We start from the raw sequence: 24,931 nt of genomic DNA, 5'->3' as shown, positions 1-24,931 counted from the left end.
ATTAGAAGTACATAGTGGCAAAAGAGAAGCTGTGAGCACTACTGGAACTGTTAGTGGCAAGAAGTTATCTCAAATATTAGTAGCTGACCTCCTCAGTTCAGGGAATGGCTAACTCTTTTGTCCCTGTTCCTCACATTTGAGCACTGCTCCTAGCATGCATCCTGGCTAGCTGACTAGTCTGGTGTTCCTGGGACCTGTTGAGGCTTGGGTTGCATTTAGCTTGGTAACCATATTGTTAACTTGTGCTTAAGATCCTCAAAATGAGATCTTTATGTCCCATCTAAGGTCACTTCCAGTTTTGATTGTTACAACAGATGGCATTTGTATTGAACAAATGATGTAATTTCTCCTGTATTCGTTCTTTCTCATCCAGTGCTCTTCCATCAGATCTGTTTTTAACTGCATTGATTGTTGTGATATAGCTCCTTCGTGACTGCTTTTGTTCATAAATATTTCTTGTGGTTCCTCATGGTTTGACCACTGCTGATATTGCAAGTTACTTTTGCTAAATTGCTTCCAACAAATGTTTAAAATAAAAGAAAAAACCAAGTAACTCAGCAGCTAATAACTTTTCTCCTTGCTATGATTGGGTATTTGTGGATATAGCAAATAGAACGTCCCTTTCTTGGTGAATTGACTCCTCTTTCAGAACTTGCCTTTTTCCTGTCTTCCTAATAAAATAATTAATAATTAATGCTAATAAAATGTGGTCCAGCCTGGCTATTGGATAAAGCTTTTTTACCCAAATAAGATAGCAGAGAAACCAAGACATCTATCTAATTGCTGAGAGGTACACTGGAATGTACAACTGGCAAATGAATTGGAGCTACAGTTGGGCTTTCATATACCATTATATACCCTTTGTAAGAAAAACACATGCAGAGAATTAGTACTGAATTCACTAAGCTATTAGAAGTAAAGTTTGCTTGTGTACTTCACCATCGTTTACTAAAACAGCATGTGTACTGCATACCTCATTCTAAAATCCTGAGTCATTGGTCCGTGGAAAACAAGTTGTTCATAATCTAGCTACTCATTTACCGTTTGCAAGTCTTCAAAATTAAGAAATGAAGGACATTTTGCCTTCTCTGTTGCGCAAGATGTTGCAGTAGATTGTTTCCATGCAGTATGTTAATCTTACTGTATTGAGTTTTATAGTTCATGAAGCAAATAATCCAAAGTGAATAATGCAATTATTAAGTTGCAGATCAGTGACCTTATGCATTAAACTCCTGTATTCATCACACTGTTGACCTTGCTCAGTACTCCAAAACTCAGTTTATACCCATTTCTTTGGAACTTCTTGACAATTACTACAGGAGCTGATGTCTGTTGATTTGAAAATACCGATACAAAGAATTGAGAAGGTACTTGGTGTTGCCTTAAGGGGGAGGGAGGAAAAGTTTAAAAGTTAAAATTTATCAGAAAAAAAGCATATTTTATCTTCTTTTGTTCTACTCATGAGAAGCTGAAACATTTAAGAGCAAAATCCTGATGAAGCAGAGGGGTGGGCTATTGTGAAATGTAAGGCTCCCGGGGTCCAGGCATGTTCTCTGAGGTTTGTTTTTAGTTTGTTCATTAGCTTTGCACTGTGATTCAAATGAAACACCACCTGGGAGTCACTTAAGCACATAGCTATCATGAATAGGTGCTGCTGTATGAAGATCAGAATACTCTGTACACTGGAGGATGAAGTCCTTGGTGGAATATGCTCTGGATTTCTTGTTTTTATTTTGTGCTGAGGTACAGTGATACAGACTGGCAATCTAAACATCGTTGTGTGGAAAAAATCTCAGCTTGCCTGACATAGATGAGGGATTTTGCTTAAGAAACAGAAAACAAATAAAAAAACCAAACCTGGCAGGTTCAGGGCCACAAAGTGAGGGTATCTTCCAGTATGTAGGAGTTTGGTGCAGTTACAGGAAAAATATTTTTTCCACAGACCCAACAGATAAGACTACTTAATGAATATTTTAGCCAAGGCTTGAGTTAAAATATGAAGTTGTTTTGATCACTTAAGAAGATGTGTTCTATAAATAAAAAGAAATATATAGAGATATACATACAACTTAAATTCTGCATAAGATAACTGATTTACTAAGCAAAAGCTTTCAGACTCGGTTGGTCTTTCCCACCTGCGTGTATAGAAAGCACAAGAGTTCTTTGTGCAGGCAAGAGTAGATCGGTTTAGCTGTCACATGAGAGGAAGATAGCTGCTTCTGCTTTTTAGAGAACAAGCAGAGATTGTGAAGCCTCTGCTGTTGTATTACATTGTTCATGAATTCAAGTCCAAGGGCCTCAAAAGACTTTTTTTATATCAGTTGGGAAGTTAATCATGGGTATATGAACAAATGAAATACTGTGTTATTCTTTCACTGCTGGTGGGATGTTTTCTGTCTAGTATATGAAGTACTCAAGCAACTGAGATGGTTCATGTCATTAAATAACTTGCATCTTTATTACTTTGGAGCTGTGCTGTTCTTATCAAATATTTTTTGTCTTTGAACAGATTTTTTGATTGAGGAAAAAAATGTAAAGTCGAGTCTTTTTACATAGTGGTTTCTTCCACATTTGAAACTTTCAGGCACGTTCTTCATTTGGACTCTATCTACTGCTATAGTATCTTTGTTCTTCATTAATTATCACTGTATTTGTCTCTGTTTCTAAAAGGCAATGCTATGGAATTCAGTGCTGGGACAAAAATTACTTCTATGTCACTTGCATTACTTTTAGAATTAAGCAGGCATTAATGCTTAACCTCTGAAAAAACATTAATTCTTAGGTGGATTGTGTTTCTACTTATAAACATTTTTAAGTCCTTAATCACTAGAATCACACAGTTCTGCATATCCAAAATCAGTTATTAACAGTAGGTTTAGAAGGTAGCTTGAAAGAAAATATATTTTGTTTACAGTGTCCATCTGCTTATTACGTTTCAGCGCTGAACAGGAAGAATTATTTCCTGCCTCAGAATCCTTTGTTTCCTTTGTCTCTACGATGAGAGAAGAAAAAAAATAACAGTACTCTCCTGACCAGCAAAAACTTTTAATTTTCTTTAAAGTACAGATTTGTGATAAATTACTTTAGTAACACAATGCTGCTGAAGATAGGAACTGTAATTTTAAGATTTTATTGCAATGAATATTGCAGGGAATATGTTTTTAGGTCATCATACAGTACATAAATGCAGTTGTGACTGCATGGTTAAATGCTTTAAAAGCTGAGACTGCACGGAAGAAAGCAGTGGTTGTAGCTAAATTATTATATAGTCTTCCTCTTTAAGCTGTGATTTTATTTTTGGAGTAAAGTCTCCTTCTGACAGTTGTCTTAATCAAGCTTGCTTATTTCTAAAGAGCACTGACTTCAAGAAGATGGGTGGGGATCATGTGCTCCTGCTTAAGAATGTGGTTTTCTTGGTGATTTCGCAGATAGCTCAACAGAATCAGGAAATCTTCTAGACTGTTCATATTTGTTTTTCAGTGTCTGACAGTATTTTTTGCTTTTTGTTGTTGCTAGCAGTCACAAGGAACTACTTTGCTGTAGGTCAGAAAGTACAAGCCCAGATGGATTAAATTTTCATTTTACAGATATGAACTTGCTGTGAATTTTGCTCTTACTATAGCTGACTTTAAGAGCTCTTGAGTCATTAGTCCCTTGGAAAGAACTCATAAGGCCACTAACCTTAATTTTGTGACTTCTGTGTCTAGTTTAAATACACTTCAGGTCAGTTTGGATGGGGCAACCTAGTCTAGTGGGAGGTGTCCCTGCCCACAAGCGGGAGGGCTGGAACTTTAAGGGCTCTTCCAACACAGGCCATTTTATTATTCTCTGATACTTACTCTCTATTAGTTTACAAGTTCTCTTTTTTTGAGCAGAGTTAATATATGAAGAGGCACTAGGTACATAGTTTCATTCTTGTGCATCCTCTGATTATGGAAAATTTTCATCTTTATATTAATTTCGTTAATTATTTTTAAATGGAGACTGTAGGCTTTGAATTGCCAAGAAGTGTATGAACCATTCCAACACTTGTGAAGATGAATGGCATGACATAGAGGGTAATTTTTGTATTGGTTTTATATTTACCAAGACTTTTTTTTTACTGGTTGTTCAGTGCTACAAACAATACACACATTTTAAAGAAATATCCCTCTAAACAAGTATTGTGCTTCAAATGGCAGAACAACAGATCAGTTGTAACTCTTAAAAGGCTTCTTGCAGTCTGGTGGAAATAATGTTTTAGCAGCTGCATTGTAAGGAGAGGGAGAATAGGGTGGGACAAAGTTTAAGAATGCTGTGGCATTATACTTTAACTGAAATTAATTCTGTTTATGACTTTTTTTTCTTTGCTGTAGTCGTGACATGGAGAATAAAGAAACCCTCAGGGGGTTGCAGAAGATGGATGACCGCCCAGAAGAGCGCATGATCAGGGAGAAACTCAAGGCAACGTGTATGCCAGCCTGGAAGCATGAATGGCTGGAAAGAAGAAGCAGGAGAGGCCCTGTGGTAAGTGGCACTGATGGAAGGACAGTATCTGTAACAGCTATTACAAATAAAAATTACTTACATTTCTTTCTGTTAGAAACCTCTGTTTCTTAACAATTTCTCTGCTCCTAATCGTGGTGGTCCTGCCCGTTTCCTAGGCGGTGTTTAGCAGGACAGCGCGGCTGCCTTTCCGAAACGCAGCGCGTTGGTTGTGTTTATTTTTAAGCACAGGCGTTATCGCGGCGCTGCTGTGAGCGGGCACGGCTGCGGCACTGCTGCCCTCCAGCGGCAGCGACCGGGGCTGCGCCTGCTCACCGGGTGGAAACAGGAACGAACCGAAACCCAGCTGTTCTTCGGCCAGCTCTCAGCTCTGCTGAGATTCGGATGGCAGTGTTCCGTTAGCCTTTTGGGTATTGCTTTGGCATAAACGGCTTGGAAGTGCTTTAAGAAATGCAAATACATCAAACCTGAAACATTTTTAAGAGTAGTTTCAATTCTATTCAGCGTATTGCTGGTTAATTAACAGCCATTAGTTACTTATAAACGTAGTTGCATTGGTTGCTGTGACTCCCATGTACCACTAATGTAAAGATCATCTGATGCAGTATGCAAGTGTTTGGGGACAGCTTTTCTGGAACAGAAATAAGGTTCTGTTCTGAGAAATAACGTTGAAAATACTTAAAAGTGCACCAAACCCCAATGCCTCAAAGGATCAAATAACACAACTTTAAAAATGTAAATGCTTTTGGGTTACTGTGTGGTTTGAAATTGTTTTCCTGCTCAGCCCACTTCCTTTGAGGTTTCTGGGTGTGTCAGTACAACATTTGATGCTCCAGATTCTCAATTACTATAATTTGACATTTTTAATGTTTTCAAGCACAAGTAGCTGGTAACTGTAGCTTGTCCATAGGTACATAAATTTGTATTCTGATCTTCCAGGAAAGGAGAAGCATTACAGTTATTGGTAGGAGGGAAAAAATGCTTTTCACTGCTCTTTATACTTCTCTTTTATCCTGTTCCCTTTAGTAATTGGGCACTGAGTCTAGATGTCTCTTCTTACCCTAAGGAGGAAAAGCCCCTTTCAGTTTTTGTCTCAGAGAGACCTCTGGAACTTTCTGGGAGAGATCTGCTCTGTTTATCTGAGGTGTTGCTTGGAGCTTCCTTCCAGTGTTGAGTCAAGTCTCTGAGACACTGAAAAATGTAGAACTAAAACTGAATCTGCCCAGTGTGACTGTTTTTAATGTGATTCCCAGGGATGTTACTCTTCTTATGCATTATGTGGGTCTGACAGGCAGAAAGCTGAAAGTTGTCTTGAAATATTCTAATCCTCAGTATCAAAATTGTGTTCATGCAACAAAGCAGTGAATTGGAAGTGTATATATTCCCTTTGCTTGAGCAGCTATGTCTGTCCACATTGTGCAGCACCATGCACGTTGGTTAGCTCAGACACCAAATGAGGTATAGCTATTTTGCTTGTATGGCAGACAAAAAATGTGGATGTGGTTTTTACAAAGAACAGCACACCTAATTTTGCTGGATTACCTCCATGTTGGAAGTCTTTATTTTGCAAAAGTGTTGTGCTGTAGAAACAGTAACCCTAGTATTCTTCAGCTGGTACCATGTTGAATGGATGGATCCAATATTATAGCTCTTAATAAGCAGACAGTACCTGTAGAGGAAAAAGTTCTTTTGGCTTCAACTTGGCAGATGGGGAAACTGCTATTCTTTAATATATCGTGACTGATAATTATAGAAGTACTTTGATAATTAAATCAGTTGCTGCCACAAGTAACATAAGCAGCACAAATGGACAGGAAGAAAGGTTCTTGCTTTTGTGTTGCATATAGATCAGGAAGCTAATCCCTCTTAGATGTTAGTAGTATGGCCCAAGGCATATTTGGATATCTGTATAACGGCTTATTTATAGTAAAATAATTCTTGATTAATTTGATTTGCGTTAATGTAAAATTGCCAATTAATAATTTTAACATGTGGTTTAATTTCCTCAAGGTGGTGAAACCTATCCCTGGAAAAGTAGATGGATCAGAAATGAACAAGCTCTGTCTAGATCCTCAAGCTGAAGGACAAAACACTGCTTCACCTACACAGAAAGGAAGACGTAGTCCTTCTCCTAGCAGCTCCTCTTCATCATCTGCTAGGACAGTTAAATCTGAGTCACCAGGTGTTAGAAGAAAAAGGGTATCTCCAGTGCCTGTAAGTTGCAAGCTGTGATGTAATTTTCAGTTTGGCTATATTCTACAATCTTTTGCTTAGAGGGGCAGTTGGTCCTGCCTCTGTAGAGCAAGATGCCGATATAAAGAGGTTATTACAGGGTATCACTTGGGTGACATACGTATCTCATGTGATACTTCTCATGTGTGTTTTCTTTTTCCTTCAGTCCTGCTTCCATTTGTTATTGCTAGGAAATAAATGAAGAAATACAGATACTCAGTCAAGAATACATATAAGTTCTCTTAGCTTGATTAGCATGAAGAAGTGCTGGTAGTTTCTTCTTCTTTTTTTTTTTTTTTTTTTTTTTTTTTTACTGTAGTCAGTTTCTCCTGCCTGTCAGTTCTCTGGGCAGGTATATTCCATTAAGGATTGGATTGTGGATGAGATTAAGATTCCTGTAGAAAAGTGTTACTGGTATACTCTTGTGATCCTCTATTTCAGAACTGATCTTTATGCACAGATAGGGAAGATGTATTTATGTACGTTGTTAGAAGTCTAAAATCACTATCACTGCATTCTAGGGAAAATGTAGAATAGAGCAAGAGTAACTGGCTGAATTAAAGATCAAGAGTATATTTTGAGGAATAATATCTAACATGCTAGGTTGTTGTAAAAATGCTCATCAACAGTTAAATTCACAATGCAATTCACTGTGCAATTCACAGTGCAATTAGAGGAAAAATAAGATTTAATTGGTTTTATTGTCCCATTGTTCTAAACAAGTTTTTCCAGTATCAGTTAAAATATGTACTGCCATTCTTCTGAACTAGGGACAAGTATCAAAAGTTACAGCACAGCAGCAGTAGTCCTTTCCTCCTGACGAGAGAAACTGACAGCTCACCAAAATACTGAATTTTGTCTTTGATCCATTTTTGCTTGGTTGGTGTTTTTTGGTTTATATTAACTTTTCACATTAAAAACATTAAAAATCCTGGTTCTATTTCACTTATGTGATGGACAGTGAATTCATTATTACTTTCATCCTAACATGAAATTCAATGCTTATAAATAAAAGCAGAAGATTTGAAATGGGATTGAACCATTAATGCATTTCATAATGTTAGAAATGTGAAGAATTTAATTGAAGACAATCTTCCTAAAAGGTTTGGGCCACTGATTTTTTTATTATGGGGAAACAATATTAAAAAAAAACCTGAAAGCATCTTCAGCTAAAAGTTGCTTTCATGGTGGAAAAGGGAGCAAGCTGTATCTTTTTTTTTCTTTTCTTTGGAATTTTCTTAAACTTTTGATCTTTGTTGGACTTGTATTCCCTTTTGTAAACTGTAGTCATAGCATTTTTTCATTTATGAAATACATTAACATTACAGCCTTATATAGTGATCTCTTTTATTGAGTAATAAGTCTCTGAGTATCTTCTGATTGAATTATGTTTGAAAATTCAGTAGTAATATGGTAATGCAACCAATGACATTAAAATAAAAAGCAATTTAAGACTCCTTTTGTGTCCCAATGTCAGGCAAGTTTCAGCTACAGAATTCAGTTTTCATATGCCCTCAAGTTCTGGCATGGGAGAAGAGTAATCCTTTTAAATCATAGAGTCTAAGAGATTGTAGTAGTGCCAGGTTTTGGGGACTCTTATTCTGGAAATAAATAAACCATACCTATTTAAACATATTTCTGTCCTTTGAATGCTCATGACGGAGGCACTTCTATAGTTTCAGAGCGGACGGATAACACCACCTCGACGAGCCCCATCTCCAGATGGCTTCTCTCCATACAGCCCTGAGGAGACAAATCGCCGTGTCAACAAAGTGATGCGAGCCAGGCTGTACTTGCTGCAGCAGATAGGACCCAACTCTTTCTTAATTGGAGGCGACAGCCCTGATAATAAATACCGAGTGTTTATTGGGCCTCAGGTAGGGAATGTTTTTGTCTTGTTTATAGCTTTTACCAATTCATAGTTAATTTCAGAAATCTGTTTAAAGCCAAATGAGATCAATCATTGATCACTGTTCTGTAAAGTAATGTTTCAAAGTTGTAGTCTGTACTCATGGAATACCAAAATCAGCTTGTAATTTGTAAACTACATTTGTCTACAGTTTCTCTTTTTTGAAAGAAAAAAGTCATTCCTAGAAGTGGTTCTGAATTATATGTCTTACATACTCTTGGCTAAAATTTGGCCACTTAATTCCTCTATTCATGGGATGTGTATAAATGACAAACACATGACATAATTCCCTTATTGTGTGATAATTTCACTGATACCCATAATGAGGTTCATAGGCTTTCTTGGTACTAATGTGATGCAATATTGGGACACATCCAGGTTGGATAAAGAGAAGCATCTCATTTAAGTTTGATTGATGTCCTGTTGTGGATTTGTGATTATATGCATAAATTCCTTCCAGTTTGAAGCATAAAAATAGCTTCAGTTGATTAAAAAAAAGGGACGGGGTAGAGGGAGAAAATAAATTGAAAACTGGTGTCATAATTATATGCTTTCTCATCTGTGTTTCTGAATAATATTTTAGGAATTCTCTTTTTTTGTAAGTCCATGCAAGAGACATTTTTGCTGTATATGAAATATTTTTGTGTTGGGGGATGGGTAGTGTATGTTCTATGATACACTTAAATGTGTAAAAATTACCAAGTCAGTAGAGCCTTAGCATATACTTTTCTTTGCAGACTTGTAGCTGCGGCCGTGGGACTTTTTGTATTCATCTGCTGTTTGTTATGCTGCGGGTCTTTCAGCTTGAACCCTCAGACCCAATGCTCTGGAGAAAGACACTGAAGAACTTTGAGGTAATCAATTTCTAATAGATGTAATGATGATCTAGAAGACGCTCTATAATGTCTTCAGGACACTATCTTAAAAATGCTGAAAACTGTTAGATTTCAAAGCAACAAGAAATATGTTTATAATTATATCTTTAATTCAGTCACAAGAGTTCTTTCAGTGGAAAAAATTATCTGCAAATATTACACATAACTGCATAAATAGTAGAGAGCTGTGGTTTAGTGAGTGATTCAACTCTTGGGATTTTCTACTCAAATTTATAGATCTGTCTCTCTGAGTTGCTAATAGGAAGGAAGAAAATGGGTATTTTGAAGTGATCGTGTGTTTACTTAAAGCTGTTATTTTCAATAAGCAGGTAAGTTTTTGGTATAAAATGTTTCTTGTGATCTTTTTAGTAGTAAGACTTCTGATGAATAGATTTTTCCTGTTAGCAGTAGTTTATGCTTTGGTAATATGACTTTTAATTACAAGCTATTCATAGGATAAATACGACTGTTGCTATCTTTTTCTGATGTTAGGTTGAGAGTTTGTTCCAGAAATATCACAGTAGGCGTAGCTCGAGGATCAAAGCTCCATCTCGTAACACCATCCAGAAGTTTGTCTCACGCATGTCAAATTCTCATACATTGTCATCATCTAGTACTTCTACATCTAGTTCAGAAAACAGGTTAGTATTTTTTAAAGGAATTACAAGCTTTGTTTTGTAGTTTCAGAGTCACCTACATTCTTTTTGTTCAAAGCTGCTTTCATTTCAAGCCACTTTAAGTCTCTGCATTTGCAAGCTATCAAGTCAAGCATACATTAGTCACTGTGGTACCAAGTGGGCATATTTGTTTTGTAACTTCTGTTGGGAAAATGTTAAGCAGAGTTGTGAAAAGAATTTTTTTGACCCTGTATGAATTTTGCAAAACAAACTTAAATCTGAGTGCAAGACTGAAGCATATGTCAACTTTGGTAGCCTATTGTGTGCATTTTTTCAAATACAGCACTTGTGCAAATGTTAACAGAAGAATAAACATGATTTTTCTTTGTCTCCTATCCTGCTTTGGAGAAAAGCTTGTGTGTCTGACAATACAATGAAAAATATTTAGGTAAATGCACTCTATGTAAACACATACATAAATGTAAAAACACAAGTAAGCATATGTTTTTAAAACTTTAAACATTCATTGAAAATGGATGTTTAAATTATTTTAAAAGGGCAATTAATGTCCTAGCTTTATAGTTTGTACAATACTAAATGATGTCTTGTCTGTGAATTTTAAGTGATGTGTTATTCTTTCATATTTTTTTCCCTGACTTCTACTTGAGTGCTTTTATACATTCTTTTCCATGGTTTTGAAAAGATGCTGATTAATTTTTTAAACAAATAATTTATGCTTGCATTATTTTGTGGGTAAACTGTACATCATTTAGAGAGGTCAAACCAAAGAAGGCAACCCTAACTGAGGCTTTGTTTTGTGTGAAGTGGAATCTAACTTACGGAGTACCTTGATGTGTTACTTTGTGATAATGAGCATATTAGTAAGTATTGAATATATTCAGACAGGTTTATAATTCTGATATACAGACTGTGACATTAACTTCACTTCATCTTTTACTTATTTTTCCAAATTATGTCACGGTAAATAAATTCCATAAACAAAGCTGTAAATACATAATTACTCTGGAACTACTTATCTGTGACAAGCCAGTTCTTTTTATGTAGATACTTTGCATAGGAATTATTTTTTCCCATAGGATTGTGAACTTCGCTGCGTTAGTTACCACTTTTTACAGGGTGAAGGATTTTTCAGTTGTTTGCCAGTACACCTGGTGATACTGATTCACCCTGCAATAATGATTCAATGAGAGAAGCTACTGTTTTGTACTAGTCTAAATTTGTATGGTATAGTTATTGAAGAACACTGAGCATCAGATTCATTTGAAATAGAAGTATACTCGGTTCTGGTATTTCCTGTGACTTGCAGTTATGTTTTGTGTACTGCTAATTCTTCAAAAATAAGTTTCTAATTAATAAATATATATACATGTGGAAAATTATTTTTCATTGTAAGCTTACTTTTGTGGATTTTCTCAAGGAAAAAATAGCTTTGCAAGCATTTGCAAAGAAATAGAAGGGAATACTTGTATATAGAAATATAGAAATAATGCATGTACAAGTTAATTTTATTTTTAAAATGCATTGTTGTTAAACAAATGCAGGGTGCCTGCAAAGTTTTAGATGCATGCCAGCTATACCTTAAATTTTTTGCTATGAGTAATTAGAGTTTTGCACATTTAAACAATGTTGCAAAGGATTAAAAATCTGTGCTTTTCATTGCATGTTGTTTAAGTTTAGAAGAATTTTTTGGGTAGATCTCTGGTTATATCCATTTAAAAATAAAACTGGAGAAAAATAAAATAGAAACAACAAGTAAAACAGGGAAAATAGGGTTTTTTCTAAACGTCTATGTGTGACATGTATGTTAGTGTTCATGTGAATCTATTCCATCAGTTTCTGTTAGTGGCAGAAAATTCTTGAGCAGTTGTTTATTTTTTGAGTTTTACTGTGTTCATCGAAGAGTATTTACAGTTTCCTGTAAAGGGCTAGAGACTACCTTGTGACTCCACATTCTGAAAGGAATGTGATGAAAAAGAATGTGGGTAGCTTTCAAAATACAAAAATTTCTTAGTTTTTCAAAACCAAATTATAAATTAAAAAGTGAAGGTTGGTTTGTTTAAAGAAGCCTTAGAGGAAAAAAATGTTAAGTGCCCAAAGCTGGGCCTTTCAATCTCTAATTGGTATCTGACCTAGTTTGAAAAGATGTCATGCGTTTTGTGACTTTCCCTTTCATTTCAACAAAGTGTTGTCTGTACTCAGTGCTTCTAAAAATCTGGTTGCTTACTTACTCAGACCAAGGTTTAGGAGAATGGTTCATGAATAGCCTATAGTTATCCAGAAGTGACTCTTCCAAACTGGAAGTTAATATTTTTTTCACTGTTAAAGCATGTTCTGAATTCTGATATGCCTCTCCTACAATCACAAATGTCTCTTTTTATAGTATGAAGGATGAAGAAGAACAGATGTGCCCCATTTGTTTGTTAGGCATGCTGGATGAAGAGAGTCTAACTGTGTGTGAAGATGGCTGCAGGAACAAATTACACCACCACTGCATGTCAATATGTATGTTACCTTTGTTTTGTAGAGTTCTGGTGACTCTAAATCTGCAGAAGTACTATAGCTTACTATGGGTTGGGGTTGTTTGTTTTCTTTTTAATAAAAAAACCCAGAAATCTTCTCTTAAATGGTGACTGTTAACTTTGAGAATGTGGTATCATTCAGGTACTATTGATACACCTTATTTTATCACTTACTCACAAATCGAGTTTGTAATTCAGTGCTCTGATATAGAAGTTACCTGCAGCTCTAGAGGTTTAAGCTTCTCTTATCTGAATGAAAAGATGATGTCCAATTAGACCAATGTTAGGAATGGCCTTTTAACTCCCTGTGACTTGTCATTAGAATGCATGAAAGTCATATAGTGTCAGCTTGGATTATATAATGAATTATGAAGTATGTTTATATAATACATTAAATGAAGAGTATAAGTATTTACAGTTTGCATTTACAAATAAAATTTTCCTATATTTGTGGTGCATAAGGACTTGAATTTCAGTTCATAACTCAAAATATTCATTGTACTACTGAAGTGAAGCATTTCTTCATGCAGGAAAAAAAGTTTAAGCACCCATATTTTAATGCCCAGGCTGTTAAAAGCGGCTCAGTTCAGAAGCGTTTATTATGAAACTGATGTTCTTCAGTAAAACTTAGAAATAGTTACGCCATTTAACTTAGAAATAGTTATGCCATTTTCTGGTTTCGTACCTTGTAAAACTTAAATGCATATTATCCTGTTGCTGTATTCCAGGGGCAGAAGAATGCAGAAGAAACAGAGAGCCACTTATCTGTCCACTTTGTAGATCTAAATGGAGATCTCATGATTTCTATAGGTGAGGATTCAGTTGGTGTATAATAAACTATCTGTTTCTGGATCTTTAATTGATATTTCTGAATATGCTAGAGTATTACCTCAGATGTTTTATTTGTTACCTGTGTTATTTGTTCTTGATCTGTAGTCATGAATTGCCAAGCCCTGTGGACTCTTCTGTTCTCCGTGTGGTTCAGCAACAATCTCAGCAGCAGTCTGCAGTTGGATCACAGAGAAGAATCCAAGATAGCGATTTTAACCTTACTCATTATGGAGTCCAGCAGATCCCTTCTATATATAAAGATTCAGCTGAGCCATGGATTCAGGTAATTTTATTTTGTGAAAAACATAATAGCCTTTAGAGTGTAGAGGTGGCTTCAGCTGAACATGGGTCAAATACTTAAAAATGAGAGAACTGCCATTATTTTTGTCCAGTATAGCCAGATCTTGATTTCAGGATTGTTAATATCAATGTCTAGAAACCAACTTCATACTTAATAATTAAAATTCAAAGTGAATTAAGCTGTCCTAACAGTCATTCTCCCACTTCTCCTAATAGATTTTTTACAGAACCAGTAGTATATGATTTATGATGTTTTATTTCTATCACAGAATCTGTTTTTTAAGTCACTGTACCTTTGGACATATTTTTGCTGTCAGCCTTGATGATTTTTAACTAATCTTTCCTCTTTTTTAATTGCTCTTGTTAGGTACTTAAGTTGCATCATTATTAGTTTTGACTCCTGTAATGTTGCTTTCTTCCTTGGCAGGTGTTCGGGATGGAGCTAGTTGGCTGCTTGTTTTCTCGAAACTGGAATATACGAGAGATGGCACTTAGACGTCTTTCCCATGATGTTAGTGGTGCTCTATTACTGGCTAATGGTGAAAGCACTGGAAACTCTGGAAGCAGCAATGGAAACAACACAAGTGCTGGAGCTCTGGGAGCAGCTAGTGGGTCATCTCAGACCAGTATCTCAGGAGATGTGGTGGTGGAATCCTGCTGCAGTGTGCTGTCCATGGTCTGTGCCGACCCTGTCTACAAAGTGTATGTTGCTGCTTTAGTAAGTAGTTGTTTACTTGTTGTATTCTACTCATTTCATAGCTACTTCATTTTTGAAGGTGGAGGGAATGGGAGAAGATACATGAAGTCAGGAATCCTAGTAATTGTTGCTGAGCACCACTGATGACTTTTAACTATCATTTGAAAGTGGGATGATCAAAATACTCATAAGTTAAAGGATATGACTTCGCTGGCACTTGCCACAGTGCTAAGTATTGACAGTATTTGTATGTTTTTCACTCTCAAAGAGGAGGTGACTAACTCTTGCAGTGAATATGTAGTAAGCTATTTATCCTTTGAACATTTCACTGACATTTTGAACACAATTTATGTAGAACTTAATTTACAACTCTTCAATGCTTACTTGCATCTCTTTAAAAATAATAAAAATTGTTTAGCTAGTAAGTTTTAATAGGTATTGTTTTTTTCCTTTCTCTTAGAAAACTTTAAGAGCCATGCTGGTGTACACTCCTTGTCATACTTTGGCAGAGAGGACTAAACTACAGCGACTTCTCAAGCCAATTGTAGAGACGATACTAGTTAAATGTGCAGATGCTAACAGGTATGGTGTCTCATGAACTTAATTTTGGACTATTACTGAAATATCTTAAAGCTTCATTTGTTGCTATTCATGTGGAACTAGTTGGTGTTAAAATGCATGGATTGTAAATATATATCATTGTTTTGCTAGCCTAACTGCTGCTGGCAAACTTCTGGCTTGAAAGATGCAGGTTTTGAAGGCAAGTGAATGTATACTTTGTTTTCTTAAGGGCTTTTTCCCCCCGTAAAATAAAGGGCAGTCATGAAACAATCCCTTCCATCTCTTTTGCTATTGATTTGGTCTAATTCTCATGACTCTCCTTAAAGACTCTCCTTAAAGCTATTAGCAAGTACTCCTCAGTAATCTTCCTGCTTCAGCAAAAGTTGTAACACATCTTTGCCATGAAGCAGTAGCAGTAATTTAACACTTGTGATTTGTAATTCAGAGTGTAATGCTAGGAGATGACTATTCAGAGTGACTTGCTCTTGGCTCGAGTCTTCCTGTCCTAGGCTACCCTGTTTGTTCTGCCAGGCCAACCATTTCTTCTCCTGTACTGTAAACTAATGCAGAACTCCACCAGCTTGAGTTTCGTCTCTCTAGGTTTAGTTTCTAAGCAGCATTTCTTCTGAAACTGCAGCTAGAGATCCACCAGCAATAGTCTAGCAAGAGAATATCTAAAGTTAAAGTAGTAAGTGAAATAGAACTGTTTTTATGTATTTGGCCACATTTTGCAAGAGAATGAGATGATTTGGGGTTTTGTTTGTAGATTAGTGATAGACATTACATTTCTGGAAGTATCCTTGTAAAAATGTTGCAACCATTGGTAGCTTACAAAGAGTGGATTATAGAAATTTACTGGAATAAAGTGATGTGAAATCATTTTACATACAATTCCTAGCTGATGATTTCTTAAGTATAATGAATAGAATATTCTTCCTTGAAAGCATTTTCTAAAGGAATTCTTTTTTTGGTTTTAATTTCTTACAGTCGAACAAGTCAACTTTCAGTCTCAACGCTATTGGAGATGTGTAAAGGTCAAGCAGGCGAGCTGGCAGTTGGGAGAGAAATACTTAAATCTGGTAATAATAACTCTCCATATACAATTGAATTAAATTACAAGCAAATAATACTAGAATTTATCAAGTACAAGCATGGCAAAGAGAACAGTATTTCAGCAGTTAGGAGTGGGGTTAATTTGGGCAAACAATGAATAATTCTGTATGATACAGTTCTGATCTTCATGTAGACTGTGAATCTAATACCTAATCTTCATTTTATTAACTTTCTTATAGGATCCATTGGTATTGGAGGTGTTGATTATGTCTTAAATTGTATTCTTGGGACTGAAATTGAATCTAGCAACTGGCAAGCACTGCTTGGACGACTTTGTCTAATAGACAGACTTCTCTTGGAATTTCCCAGTGAATTTTATCCCCACATTGTTTGTGGAGATGTCTTGCAGGCTGATACTGTAGTTGACAGGTATTTGCTTGTACTATGTGAATTTTACTCTTTGTAGTTGAATTTGTTGGTGGTAATTTCATAAAAGAAGTAGTTGTTCTAATTCCTGTGAACAAGTAACATATATTTCTATGCACTGTGTGCTTGCTTTATGGAGTAAATAGTTGCATTTTAAAAAACTTCTGACCTGTGAAGCATTTTTGAAGCACCAATGCAACGATAAATCTCCTTCCTACTTCAGAACTGACAGCTAAATACATTATCTTGAAACGGCTTTTTTGGTACTAGTTAACTAGAGGATGTCGGTGTATAAAAGACCTCTTTTCTTTTTTTAGGTATAAGAAACTTCTCTCCCTCTTAAATTTTGCCTTGCAGTCCATTGACAATTCCCACTCAATGGTTGGCAAACTGTCGCGGAGAGTATTTTTGAGTGCAGCAAGAATGGTGGCAAGAGTGCCCCAAGTTTTTGTAAAGCTGTTAGATATGTTGAGTGTGACAAGCTCAACTCATTATGCAAGGATGCGTCGACGTCTGATGGCAATAGCAGATGAAATGGAAATTGCAGAAGCCATTCAGCTAGGCATGGAAGAAATGCACTCTGGGGAACGCCGACATGAAGACTTTTTACAGCTACCTGTGCCAGATAACTCTCCAGAAACTACAGAAAATAATACTCCCAACAACACTGTCCAGTTATCAGGGAAGAGTGGGAAAGGTTTAAGTGATAGAAAACTGAGTGCCAGTCCAGATGACATTTCTGAGATGCTAGCTGGCCTTGCTGTGGGACTTCCTGTTTCATCAGTAACCACTGAGCAACCAAAACCAGCCATTCAAACAAAAGGAAAACCCCACAGTCAGTGTGTGAACTCTTCTTCATCATCCGGTCATTCCCAGTCACTATTCCCAACTCTTCTGTCTCCATCAAACCCATCTGTACCAGCTGGCACTGTAACAGATGTCTCTAAACTCAGACCTCAGGGATTTGTTCCCTGCAAAATCCCCTCACCTTCTCCTCAAACACAGCGGAAACTTTCTCTCCAGTTTCAGCGAAACTGTTCTGAAAGTAAAGAATCTGAGAAACTTTCTCCGGTTTTTACCCAAGCCAGGCCGTTGCCATCCAGTCATGTACACAGGCCAAAGCCATCGCGACCCACCCCAAGTGATATGAACAAGCAAGGAGAAACCTTAAAAAGCAGTATGACACTTGACCTGAATGATATTTCACAGTGTGAAGGCAATAGCAGTGCAGTTATACCAAGTGAAGAGACAGTGTTCACACCAGTAGATGAAAAGTGCCGGCTGGATGTTAATGCAGAGCTCAATTCCAGTATTGAGGACCTACTTGAGGCCTCCATGCCAACAAGTGATGGCACAGTTACATTCAAGTCTGAAGTTGCAGTTCTTTCTCCTGAGCGGGCAGAAAATGATGATACTTACAAAGATGATGTAAATCATAATCAAAAATGCAAGGAAAAGATGGAAGCTGAAGAGGAGGAAGCTTTAGCTATTGCTATGGCAATGTCAGCATCCCAAGATGCCTTGCCAATAATTCCTCAACTACAGGTCGAAAATGGTGAAGATATCATAATTATTCAGCAGGATGTAAGTATACATATGTGAATTTTAAGTCTCAACTGAGGGTTGCTGAAATTATAAAGCAGTGATTTTATGTTTCAAAAGTGATAGAAAACATGAAGGTGCTCAATACCCTTTCATAGGAAATGGAATATAAACAGTCTGCCACTTGAGGGTGCTAACAGAATCCTTCCATGTTACTACCAAATCTAGAGAAGGCATTTGGAAGAGAAACACCATATCATGTATCAACATTTAAAGTGACAAATAAAGAAGTGTAAAATTGGGGAAACCAGGAAATAAAACCAAAATTTTTAAGCAGAACTATACTGAGTCCTAATGCTGATTTACTTTGAAGGCAATTGTACAAAACCAAACTAATTTCTGAAAGAAAGTCGTAAAATATCTTGTCTTCCTATCTTGAGAGAAGATGAGAGATACTTTAGTATTCAGAAAAAAAATACAAATACATTTGCAAATAGACAAAAAGCTCAAGAAATAAGAACAGAGGAAGGGATATTTTATTTGTGATCCTTTGAGGTAACAACATGGAAAGCCTAAAATGGAAGGGATAAATTAAATAGGAAAACAACTTGATTTTGGTTCTGTTTACTGTAGGTGCAAGCTAAAGCCTTAACTAGATGTGAGACTAGGGATAGTAAAAGAAGTCATGTTCCTACTTGTCTCCTCTAATCTTCCCTTCCACCTTCACTTAGTAACACAGAGGAAGCTCTGTTTCTGCATAGAGTAGGAGTGTGTGGGTTACAGAATACTCTGGTGCGCTAATCTCAGCTGAGACCTATATAACAAGCAGTACAAAGAAGTGTAAGGGAGAGGAGAGGCATATATGCTTGGATATTTCCTAACACTTTAGAATGTCAGTATTTTAGATGCATGTTAGTAAACTTGGAATTGATCTTGAATTTAATTTGCAGACACCAGAAACCCTGCCTGGACATACCAAAGCAAAACACCATTACAGAGAAGATGCAGAATGGCTTAAAGGTCAGCAAATTGGTCTTGGAGCTTTCTCTTCCTGTTACCAAGCTCAAGATGTGGGAACAGGGACGTTAATGGCTGTAAAACAGGTAAATACTTCAGGAAAGTACCTCCTTTTCTTGTGTTTGCTCTCACAAACCTCTTGTGTTCCTGCTTCTTCTACTCCCTGTCATGTGTTCTGACATAATACATAATTAAAAAATCTCTATGTGCATGGTATTAACCATATACATGGAAGTTCTTTCAATTCTTAGAGTGAAAAAGCGCCCTTTTTTCTATGCCCATTTTCTCCCATAGTTTTTCAAGTGTGTTTTTGCTTCTATCAAGTTCATAAATTGGTGGCTGAGTTAGGAATGGAGCCCATATGTCTTGATTCCAAATTAATGCCCTATTTGCAAGATAGCTATTTAAAACAGTTTCCCCTCACTTGTCAAGAATATTTTTCCTAAAACTTTAAATGGAGGAAATGTAGTTTAATGTTTGTTTCCTCTGATTCAACTTCGCTGACTGACTAAAGCCAACTTGGAGGCAAGTATTTCTTACTATTTAAAGTAACAGATACAGAAGTGTGGCTGAGAAGAGGCCCAATGCTTCAGTCCATGCTTCAGTCAAGGTTTTTGAAAGTTTTAGGTGTGAGTAAATTGTTCACACCAGAGCTGCCCTAGGGCTGAATCAGTGGTAACAAAATAGAGGGAATTTTAGTCCAAACACTCTCTTATCAGTTCTACAATGAACTTATACCTATGGAATTGATGGAACGTTTTGAAGTTGCTCAAGGAAAGAGTGTCTGCCACCAGCTATTTCTCCTTTGAAACTCTTTTGCTTGTGCAAAAGTGGGACTGTCCATGTGGTCCTGGAGAGATGATGATTGTGATGCCTGGGGGAAATTCCCTGCAGCATACCATTATTTCATAAATAGTATGGATCAGAGCTGAGTGTCTCCAGTTCCATTACTTCTGATCTGTCATGTTCTTCCCTCAGTTGAATTTATGTAAGAGCTTTAGTTATGAAATATTTATCATTAAAGTGGTAACATTTTATAAATAACACTCAGGGTCCTATTTCAGGTCTTATCTTTCTTCCTTTTCCTCAATATCTGGAAACCAAGGGTTTTTTTGTAGTTTAAACAGGAGAGAACAGAGATGTTTCCCCACTCTGTACTTGGAGAGGTTTTTGTTTGTTCCCTAGAAGATCACTCTTAATTTTCTGTGACTGTCTCAGATGGACATAGGTTCTCAGTTGATGGGGTTGGAGGTAAAAAAGTAGTTCCAGATGGTGAAAACTGTCCATTCTTTTTGCTGTACTGAAGGGGGATTACAGGACTTGTACTTAAATTAGGTAAGTCTGAATACCATATTTCAAAACAGGTGACATATGTCAGGAACACATCATCTGAGCAAGAAGAGGTAGTTGAAGCACTGAGAGAAGAAATAAGGATGATGAGTGATCTGAACCATCCTAACATTATTCGAATGTTGGGTGCTACATGCGAGAAGAGCAACTATAACCTCTTCATTGAATGGATGGCAGGTAAACAACTGGTGAAAATACCATTTGAGTCTTAAAATACATAGTTTCATAGTGGATTTTGCATCGTGTGAGGTTGTAAATTTATATTTTCATTGCTGTGTTGGCAATCAGTATAAATGTCTACTTACAGAACAGCTGAAGTGCTCATAGCAATATTCTTAGTGGTGCATCTTTTTGTGATCTGTAATTTTCCGTGCCTAACCTGTCACACAGTTAAAGCAGCTGGAAACCCTGAGGAAAGATTCTATTACTTTTCCTTCCATTTCTGACTCCTAAGTGAGAAGTTGGAAATAAATCAAAATAAATTTTATTTCCAATGGAATTACTGTCTCTCGTACTGTTGCATTTTCAGTGTATCTGTGAAGCTTTAGGTTATTATTAAAAATGACTTTGCTAGAAAGTTTGGAATACCTGTCACTTATTTTTGTCCCAAGCTTTTTCTTAAAAATTATGTCAGGTGATATGCAGAAGCATTTAAGAACTGAAAAGTAAGTTTCAAGTAATAAGTAGTAAGTAGTGCATTTGGAAAAATTCATTCAAGTCTTAAATCTCTTAACTGGTAATTTAGTAAAAAATTTTTAAGTCTTTCTGTAATTGTATAGAGCAGGGACAAGAAAATCTGTCTTTTTTTTGAGAAGTAGTTTTATTAATTTTATGAATGTGATTATATGTTGCTGCCATCCAGTTACCAAGACTAGATTTGGTGTTTTATACATCCTTATTTTCTGTGAAAGAAAGCATTGCACCTTAACTTATGGTCGGAGTGCTAACATGCAAAGCCCCCAAGTATGTGTCATTACATGAAGTAGTGCAATAAATATTTTCTCAAAATTAAGAGTGTTAAACTTTTTAACTGTAGTTTTTTTATGAAATATTATTATTTAGATAATGAAATCTCAGGAATTGTATTTACCTCATTTGAGCCCAGGTTATATTACAATACTTTGAGAGACAAATTGGAAATACAAAATCTTCAGAATCTGTTACCAGTTTTGGAAAATAGAAGAAGATACTGCTTTTCCTTGCTTGTCTGTGTAGTTCTATGTAATGGTTAATAACAAACATAAATGAAAATATTAAGAGAGAATTCTTGCTGGAGGTTGCACTTATCTGTTGCCCCAGAGAAAGCTAGTGTTCTGCTGTTTACATGTTAATGTGAATAGATAAAGTGTTGTTTTTAAGGAAGTATAAAATTATTAGGAAGCATGAAGACTTTTGACTTTAATGTGTACAATTCCATGTAGAAAGTAATTGAGGAATGAACTATGTCACTTTCTGCCTATGAAATTATTTTAATTTTTGGGGGAGAAAATCTAGTTATAATTTAGAAATACTAATACCAAGTTCCAGTTTTAGGATGTAGTGTTGCACTCTATTAACAGAAAAGTGTAAATGTTGATAGAAGGTATTGTTTTATCTTTTAGGGGGTTCAGTTGCTCATTTGTTAAGTAAATATGGAGCCTTCAAAGAATCGGTTATTATTAATTACACAGAACAACTGTTACGTGGCCTTTCTTACCTCCATGAGAATCAGATAATCCATAGAGATGTTAAAGGTGAGAATTACTAATAATTTCTTCTAAAAAGAAGTATTCAGAAAGCAGCATTTGTTTTGGCCTGAGAGCTGTTTATTCTCTAAGGTACCATCTCAGGAGTGGTATTTCTACTGGGTTTATCTGATCATTCTTGATCATTCCTAAGAAACTCTATTGCTGAAATTAATCAAAATGCTACTGAAATTAATCAAAATGTTCATAGCAAGCTTGGGGATATTTGCTACTTATGCCAACAGTTTAGAAAAATTGTCTTTCTCAGTTGGTTAAAATAAGATATGAAATTGCCATACAGTTTTAAAACTACTGCTATTTAAATTAATGTAAATGTTTTACACTGAAATGATAGTAAAGTCTGGGAACAAGCCAAGATAAAGAGGCCAGATTTCTAATGTATGGAAATACCGTGAGGAGTTTTCTTCCTTCATCCGAATTGAACATAAATACAGTTATACTCTGAGTAAAATGTGGACTTCACTGGGAAATACCAGTCTTACTGAACTTTTCCCTTTGATGTCACTATAGCTGTCCATGAACTAGAGATATATTTATATAAGTGGCAACATATTGATGGCAAATGTTTGTCTTTACTAATTCTTTTTGAAATAGTAAAACTTTCAATTGCTCTGTAATTCTCCTTAAAGCAACTCAAGGTTGCCTGATAATGAAATAACTTAAATTTCATGAGGAGCCACAGGCAAAGAAAGCTTTTGGGGCTTTACGTCACCATTTTCTTCCATTATACCATCTCCAGGCATTGTTCCAGAATCCCGTGTGTTTGCCCTACTTTGAAAGTTTGATTGCTTCTTGAAATCTCTCAAACAGCCTCAAGCTGTGTGCAATATCATTCAGGCATAACAGGAAAGTGAGGTTATTAGACCGTATCCTTGATTTTTAGATTTCCTTGATACTGGGGTGGGGAATGTCAACCTATTTCATAATTTTGAAGTGAGGGAGGAAAAGTATCAAGTGTCTGTTCATCCTTTTGCTTTTAATAGAAAGCCAACTAGTAGTATTTTTATTGTGCTGTTGACAGGTGCCAATTTGCTAATTGACAGCACAGGTCATAGATTAAGAATTGCTGATTTTGGAGCTGCAGCCAGGTTGGCATCAAAAGGAACTGGTGCTGGGGAGTTTCAGGGACAGTTGTTGGGAACTATTGCATTTATGGCGCCAGAGGTAAGAAACCAATTTTTAAAGTTATTTCAAAAAGTTCGTTTGAACTCTTTAAGCTAATTCATGTAGCCACATAACAGAAAAATGCTGTATATGCTTCAAATGTGTTTCAAATGCCTTTGTTCTAAAGATTAGGAGTGATTCCAGCATGGTGATCATGACATTTCTTTCTTGCTGCCAAAGTTGTTCTGAGTAGTTTGCTGCAAGATACAATTATCACAAGTATTGTTACTAATGCCCAAATGACCATTTGCTCAAAAGCTAGCCATTGCAAGGTACTTTGCTTGGCACTTGGTCAAGTATTGTATTTACTATGACTAGATCTCTAGACCTGTATAAGTCTTGTGGCATTTACGTCACTTATCACTCTCTTAGCCTGAAATGTTAATCTGAATAAACTTGTCTGATGACATTTTGGAGTTTACTTCTAAATGACTTAAAACTAAGAGACTTTGAAGCGTATAATCTGAATTTTGGTGTCTGTCTGTTCAGGTCCTGAGAGGTCAGCAATATGGAAGGAGCTGTGATGTGTGGAGTGTTGGCTGTGTTGTCATAGAAATGGCTTGTGCTAAACCTCCCTGGAATGCAGAGAAACACTCCAATCATCTTGCTCTGATATTTAAGGTGAGGTATTTTGTTACTGCCAATACACTACAAAAGATGCCAAGTAATCTTGTATACAGCAGTGTGAATTTTAGAAAAGTGTGCATGTAGCAGGGGTTGTTGCAATAGCTTTTTTTTTTTATGTTGGAGGTGTTAGTACAGAAGCAATATTGGTACCAATATAACCGTACTTGCTTCTTTAAAAAAACCAAATAAACTGATACCAAAAAAAAGATAGTAATACAAAAATATTCAAAATCATAGAATCATGGAATGGTCTGTGTTGGAAGGGACCTTAAAGATCATGTAGTTCTACCTTCCCCTATGTGTGCTGGGGAACCTTCCACTAGACCAGATTGCTCAGAAGGGTCTATTTTAAGTCATAAAAATACAGTGTAACAGGCCAAAAAAAAAAAAAAATAGGAATAGAGTTGATCTTTACATTTGGCAGAAGATTGGGATTTGAACTTTTTCTTACAATCCTGTAAAATACAGAAGCTTTATTTACCGTAAACTATTTCTGTGTGTATTCATATTTCACAGTGGGGAATGTCCTCTTGTAAAAGCCTAATGTTCCATGAACTGTAGGCATGAATGAAGAAAATACTGCTGCAAGTGAAGAAAGTGTTTGCAGAAAACAGACACTGCACAGCAGTACTCAGATATGTTCTAAGTAAAATCAGTTGTGATACGAGATTTCTTGGTTGTCCTGGTTCTCTGTCTCTGTGAAACTGGTGGTGCCACTCTAGTGTTCCCAGTCATCCTGCTTTAATCTGATCTAGATAAATTAAAATTAATTTGGTTGAGAGAGATCTGTGTCCTTCTGAGACATACTGGCCTTTGGGGTGGTAGCATAAATACAGCAAAGGCAGTGCAAGAAAGCACACCGAGTTTTAACATGTTGTAGTGTAACATCACTCAGTTTTAGCTCTCTCCATGGTGACTTATGCCAGTTAACAGTGAGGGCAGCTAGTAGACTAAAGAATG

At 36.3% G+C, this 24,931-nt stretch overlaps 1 protein-coding gene across 2 annotated transcripts in view; it reads left to right on the top strand.

Annotated features, from left to right (window-relative positions):
- Positions 1–24,931, top strand: part of MAP3K1 (mitogen-activated protein kinase kinase kinase 1) — a 58,855-nt gene that overhangs the window by 30,750 nt on the left and 3,174 nt on the right. For both annotated transcript variants that reach the window (XM_039566697.1, XM_010395286.4), the window contains exons 2-19: positions 4,356–4,506; positions 6,496–6,699; positions 8,394–8,594; positions 9,364–9,480; positions 9,994–10,142; positions 12,520–12,641; positions 13,387–13,468; positions 13,595–13,772; positions 14,217–14,507; positions 14,947–15,068; positions 16,035–16,126; positions 16,340–16,529; positions 16,844–18,110; positions 19,019–19,171; positions 20,450–20,612; positions 22,037–22,168; positions 23,202–23,344; positions 23,834–23,965. In XM_039566697.1, coding sequence (XP_039422631.1) covers positions 4,363–4,506; positions 6,496–6,699; positions 8,394–8,594; positions 9,364–9,480; positions 9,994–10,142; positions 12,520–12,641; positions 13,387–13,468; positions 13,595–13,772; positions 14,217–14,507; positions 14,947–15,068; positions 16,035–16,126; positions 16,340–16,529; positions 16,844–18,110; positions 19,019–19,171; positions 20,450–20,612; positions 22,037–22,168; positions 23,202–23,344; positions 23,834–23,965 — 3,882 coding nt within the window. In that variant the 5' untranslated portion in view covers positions 4,356–4,362. The remainder of the gene's footprint in view (positions 1–4,355; positions 4,507–6,495; positions 6,700–8,393; positions 8,595–9,363; positions 9,481–9,993; positions 10,143–12,519; positions 12,642–13,386; positions 13,469–13,594; positions 13,773–14,216; positions 14,508–14,946; positions 15,069–16,034; positions 16,127–16,339; positions 16,530–16,843; positions 18,111–19,018; positions 19,172–20,449; positions 20,613–22,036; positions 22,169–23,201; positions 23,345–23,833; positions 23,966–24,931) is intronic.

Source organism: Corvus cornix, chromosome Z (assembly GCF_000738735.6).
Source record: "Corvus cornix cornix isolate S_Up_H32 chromosome Z, ASM73873v5, whole genome shotgun sequence".
NCBI classification, from domain to species: domain Eukaryota; kingdom Metazoa; phylum Chordata; class Aves; order Passeriformes; family Corvidae; genus Corvus; species Corvus cornix.
This window is presented reverse-complemented; position numbering and strand designations above follow the sequence as displayed.